At 46.5% G+C, this 6,000-nt stretch overlaps 1 protein-coding gene across 1 annotated transcript in view; it reads left to right on the plus strand.

Moving 5' to 3' along the window:
* Window positions 1–2,965, plus strand: part of NOP58 (NOP58 ribonucleoprotein) — a 38,350-nt gene extending 35,385 nt beyond the window's left edge. The window contains exons 14-15 of the mRNA XM_081171277.1: window positions 807–943; window positions 2,796–2,965. Coding sequence (XP_081027403.1) covers window positions 807–943; window positions 2,796–2,855 — 197 coding nt within the window. The 3' untranslated portion in view covers window positions 2,856–2,965. The remainder of the gene's footprint in view (window positions 1–806; window positions 944–2,795) is intronic.
* The last annotated feature ends 3,035 nt before the right edge of the window (window positions 2,966–6,000 follow it).

Raw genomic sequence — 6,000 nt, forward strand, 5'->3', positions numbered from 1 at the left:
TTTTTTTTTTGCAGCTGGTAAGTCTATTATTTGCAGTATGTCCTCACACGCTGGTGTTTATGCCGAATCAATCCAAAAGTCCTTCTCTAGTGGCAGATGCCATCTTCTCTTAGTTCCAATGAAATCTAAGCGTTTGCTCATTAATTTTCGCAGACAGGTTGCATCAAACATTAGTCTTCCCAGGGGAGGTTTGCCAAATCGGACTTGAAGTACAGATATAATAGCAAATTAAGAGCTCGCCTCCCCCTATGACTATTTATCTCTAAAACTCGGTCTATCCCATAATGTCGGATCCCAATTAAATAGTGCGTCACAGGAGATTCTTTTGTCTCTCAAAGAACGAAGGATTTAGTTAGCATTATTGTTTCCACAGTTTATATTTTCTGATCTCACTTACTGTAAGTAATGTAGACGGTTCTTCTGTCAGTGCTTGAGGTTTCAGACCTGATGGTTCATCTCTCCCCATATGAACCAACCCTTAGATCATCATCTGAGGCCCAGAGGGTGGCAACACGAGAACAGGGCCTTTTCTGCGGTGGCTCCCCGTTTGTGGAATTCTCTCCCCAGGGGAGGTTCTACTGATGCCTTCTTTATATACCTTTAGGTGCCAGCTGAAAACTGTTCCTCTTCCAGGTGTTTGGCTGGTTGGCATTTTTAAAAGTGTGGTGGGGGAGGGATTATTAGTTTGTTTTTGTTCTTACTTTTAACACGCATTTTGTTTCGTTTTCATATTGTACGTTAACGTCGTGGACCTCCCTGAGATCTGCGGATTAATGATACAGTAATAATAATAATTTTGCCCATAGTGGAAGAAGAGGCAGAACAGGAGGAACCCGTCAAGAAGAAAAAGAAGAAGAAGGAGAAAAAGATGAAAGCTCAGGAAGAAGCTGCTTGGGTAGAGGATGAGGAGGAGGAAGAACCATCAACTAGCATCTCAGTCGAGGTAAGATGCTTCAAATCGTCCAAGATGACATATGCTGCTGTAGTGAAAACTTGTGGCAGCTGCACGTCCATAATTTTGTCAGTCGCTTGTTGGAAGGTTGAATGAACATGGGCACACCAGGAATGCTTACTGTTTGAATTGCAGGAGTTAAAAAACTTACATGATCTGGATCATGGCTAGGCAGACTAAGGCCTGGGGGCCGGATCCGGCCCAATCGCCTTCTAAATCCGACCTGCGGACGGTCCGGGAATCAGCGTGTTTTTACATGAGTAGAATGTGTGCTTTTATTTAAAATGCATCTCAGGGTTATTTGTGGGCCATCGGAATTTGTTCCCCCCCCCAAAAAAAAAACCCCAACAACAGTATTTTTCGCTCTATAAGACTCACTCTCTTCTCCCCCCCCCCAAAAAAAGTAAGGGGAAATGTGTGTGCGTCTTATGGAGCAAATGCAGGCGGGAGGCTCTGCTCAGCGCTCCCTTTAAAGAGCCGCATGGAGCATGTGTGCGGCTCTTGGGGGCTTTTCCCTGAGTGTACGCTCCGTGCACTCTTTAAAGGGAGCGCGGCTCTTGGGGGAGCCTTCATCCCACTGCCCAGGAGAGGCTGCACGCGGCTATCCCAGAAGCCAGAACAGCAAGAGGCTATCCCAGAAGCCAGATCCCTCTTGCTGTTCTGGCTTCTGCGATTCAGAATATTTTTTTCCTTGTTTCCCTCCTCCAAAAAATACGGTGCCCCCCCCCAAAGGTCTGAGGGACAGTGGACCGGCCCCCTGCTGAAAAAGTTTGCAGGCCTCTGATCTGGAAAGTCAGAGCATGGGGGGCAGCACCATTTTTCCTAAATACCTTGATGCATCTTTCAGAATTGCGTGGAGCCAGCCCTCATGAAAAAAGACAGTTCCCTTTTTATGTACCCTGTAAAGGTAAAGGGACCCCTGACCTTTAGGTCCAGTCGTGACCGACTCTGGGGTTGCGGCTCTCATCTTGCTTTACTGGCCGAGGGAGCTGGCGTACAGCTTCTGGGTCATGTGGCCAGCATGACTAAGCCGCTTCTGGCGAACCAGAGCAGCACATAGAAACGCGTTTACCTTCCCACTGGAGCGGTACCTATTTATCTACTTGCACTTCGATGTGCTTTCGAACTGCTAGGTTGGCAGGAGCAGGGACCGAGCAACGGGAGCTCACCCCGTCGTGGGGATACGAACCGCCGACCTTCTGATCGGCAAGCCCTAGGCTCTGTGGTTTAACCTACAGCGCCACCCACGTCCCTGTTATGTACCCTGTAGCCATGTCTTATTCCACAACCCTCCAACCTCTTGTTCTGCAGAGCCGTTCAAGGCTTTGACGAACCAGAGAGCTCTTGCCGGGGCAGAAACGACCCTCTTCAGCCTCATGTGCGTCACAAGCCGCATGCGTTGATATGCATGCACTCGGCGTCGCATAGCAGCGGCCCGGTCCCAGTGGCGCAGTTCCGAGGAGGAGCTATTTTGGAAGCAGGTGTGGCCCACGCTGCTGCGTTTTGATTGGCGAGCATCTTGCCTCCATTTAAACTTCTCCGTAAATGGAGGGAGAAGGGCTTTGTTCTGTTGAGATGCTTAGAGATGAAAGCTTCTCTTCTCTTGCTGAGTGCTGTTGACTCATTTCATTAGGGTCATATCGATGGTAACCATGGATTCCTGCGGTTCTCGTGAGCCTCTCCGTCTAAAGAGATTAGCAAAGAGGGAGCAGAATAGGACCGTGCCTCTGCTGCTCGCATCTCAAAGGAAAAACCCTTAGATGCAAATCAATCTTCCTAATTTTGCATTTTGTATATTTCATAATTGGGAGTAGAGGGGTAACAACGCTTATTCTTTTTCCAGACTTCAGAGAAGAAGAAGAAAAAGAAAAAGAAGATTAAAGAGGAGCCGGAAGATGATTAAGAGGAAGAAACCACAATCTCCCTGGGGATGGCGTCTACGTGGTTTTGGAGACAGCTGCCCCAAAAATGTAATTTGCCCCACAATTAGGCAAGGCCGACAAATTCTTCCCACTTTCTCAGTTTTTTAGTCTGAACAGCAAATTTAATCTCTTCTCTGATGATTCTTTGTAATACTAACAAACTGCTTTGAGAGTTTGCCTGTATCTAAAAAGCAATATTATACATGTTTGAAAACCAGTAACATTTTCCAACAGCAGGACTCCTTTATCTTCCTTCAGTATAAATTTTTAGAACACACTGAGTCTGAAAAGAACAATACTTGTGTGTGTGTGTGTGTGTGTGTGTGTGTGTGTGTTTGTACATACATGGATGTTTCTTTCCAGTTAGCTGAAATTCTACTTAAAGGTAAAGGGACCCCTGACCATTAGGTCCAGTTGTGAACAACTCTGGGGTTGTGGCACTCATCTTGCTTTATTGGCCAAGGGAGCTGGCGTACAGCTTCCGGGTCATGTGGCCAGCATGACTAAGCCACTTCTGGCGAACCAGAGCAGCACACAGTAGTACAGTAGTACCTCGGGTTAAGGGACGCGGCTGGCGCTTTGGGTTAAACCACAGAGCCTGGGACTTGCTGATCAGAAGGTCAGCAGTTTGAATCCCCACGACGGGGTGAGCTCCCATTGTTCGGTCCCTGCTCCTGCCAACCTAGCACTTCAAAAGCATGTCAAAGTGCAAGTAGATAAATAGGTACCGCTCTGGTGGGAAGGTAAACGGCATTTCCGTGTGCTGCTCTGGTTCTCCCTCGGCCAATAAAGCAAGATGAGCGCCGCAGCCCCAGAGTTGGTCACGACTGGACCTAATGGTCAGGGGTCCCTTTACCTTTACCTTACCTCGGGTTAAGAACTTAATTTGTTCTGGAGGAGGTCTGTTCTTAACCTGAAGCTGTTCTTAACCTGAAGCACCACTTTAGCTAATGGGGCCTCCTGCTGCCACCACGCCGCCGGAGCACAATTTCTGTTCTCATCCTGAAGCAAAGCTCTTAACCCAAGGTACTATTTCTGGGTTAGCGGAGTCTGTAACCTGAAGCGTCTGTAACCCGAGGTACCACTGTAATTTGTAGTTTTAGATTCAGGAAATGGTGACTTAAGGCAACAGGCTTGAACACACACTTGCTGAATAATCTGACGGAAGTAAAAGGCCCTTACGTCAACCATCAACAATGATCGAAAAGATACTCAGATAAGCACACATGCAAAAAGATAACGTTGCCTTTTCGTTTAACAAATGGAGGAACTTCTCTCGTGAGTTGGCCAGACTCCGTAGCTCCCAGACCCAACCCATGTGCCAAGTTGCCATTTGTTTCCCAGAATGACGTGTGACCTTTGGGGAAACTGGTTAGCATGACCCAATCCTTCCTGCAAGAACAGCATATGTTCCCAGACATTTTATTATGTAACACCTCTCTGTGCTGAACTAACCACTCTGCTATTTGCTCTGTCAGCCCCAGCCAACATGGGCAAAGGTCAGAGATGATGGGCAATGTGAGTTCCAACAACCACTTGGAGGGCACCAGGTTGGGGAAGCTCACCCTGTGGAGTAGAGTAGGGGTAGCATTGTGTGAGGCCCTCCAGAGGTTGTTGGACTTCTCCCATCAGTGTGTCCATGGTTCCCCCTTCCCACTTGGTAGGACCCCAGTGTAATGGAAGCTGGTGAAACTTGGACCTGAGGGAGTAACTAGGAGGTCACAAGGGAGAAGAGAGTGATGGGAGAAGGATATTGTAATATTTTTTTTATAAGATTTTTATTAAGATTTTTACATTACAAAAAAGGGATAAAAAAGAAAAAATACAGCCATTATTTTTCGTTTACTTGTTTCTTGGACCCCCTCATACCTCTTTTTTGTATTCCAATTCAATTTATTAGCTCAGCAATTTGTTTCCCTCTTTATCCTACCCAAATCTTTATTCTTAAATTTTTATGATCTTGAAATTTTACTTCTATAAACCCATTTTTTCATATTCTTTTAACCCATTACAGCTGGAAACCTCTTAATTTTAACCCAACATTATTCTAAAGTTCGTTAATTTTACAATGTCTCTGTAAATAATCTTTAAATTTCTTCCAATCTTCTTCCACTGACTCTTCCCCCTGATCTCGGATCCTGCCGGTCATTTCCGCCAATTCCATATAGTCCATCACCTTCATCTGCCATTCTTCCAGAGTGGGTAGATCTTGTGTCTTCCAATATTTTGTGATAAGTATTCTTGCTGCTGTTGTGGCATACATAAAGAAAGTTCTGTCCTTCTTTAACACCGATTGGTCAACTATGCCCAGAAGAAAGGCCTCTGGTTTCTAGGATATTGTAGTATTAAGTCAACCACACTCTGACCTTGTTTCCCTGTTAAGGGAGGAGCTCAGTGCATTGTACCCTTAAAAATAATAATAATAATAATAATTTATACCCTGCCCATCTTGCTGGGTTTCCCCAGCCACTCTGGGCGGCTTCCAACAAAACACTAAGGTACAGTAACCTATTAAACATTAAAAGCTTCCCTAAACAGGGCTGCCTTCAGATGTCTTCTAAAAGTTTGGTAGTTATTTTTCTCTTTGACAGCTGGTAGGAGGGTGTTCCACAGGGCGGGGGCCACTACCGAGAAGGCCCTCTGCCTGGTTCCCTGTAACTTGCAGTGGGCAGAGGACTACAGGCAGCAGACGTCATTCCCCAAAATAAAATTATAGTAATGACCCCGCTGTCATATAGTGAGCTTCATGGCTGGGTGAGGTTTTGAACCCAGGTCTCCCAGGCCCTAGCCCAATAGCCCTACCGCCAAACCTAGGGACGTGGCCCGTCCCTGTGACATGGTGAGCTCCCATTGCTCTGTCCCAGCTTCTGCCAACCTAGCAGTTCGAAAGCATGCCAGTGCAAGTAAATAAATAGGTACCATTGTGGTGGGAAGATAAGTGGCGCTCCGTCATGGTGTCCCATTGCGCTAGAAGCGGTTTAGTCCTTCTGGCCACACGACACGGAAAGCTGTCTGCGGATAAAGGTCGGCTCCCTCGGCCTGAAAGCGAGATGAGCGCTGCAACCCCATAGTTGCCTTTGACTGGACTTAACCATCCAGGGTTTTTTTTACCGTTGAACCTGTACA

Source organism: Podarcis bocagei (genome assembly GCF_964188305.1).
Source record: "Podarcis bocagei genome assembly, chromosome: 1".
In the NCBI taxonomy this organism is placed as follows: domain Eukaryota; kingdom Metazoa; phylum Chordata; class Lepidosauria; order Squamata; family Lacertidae; genus Podarcis; species Podarcis bocagei.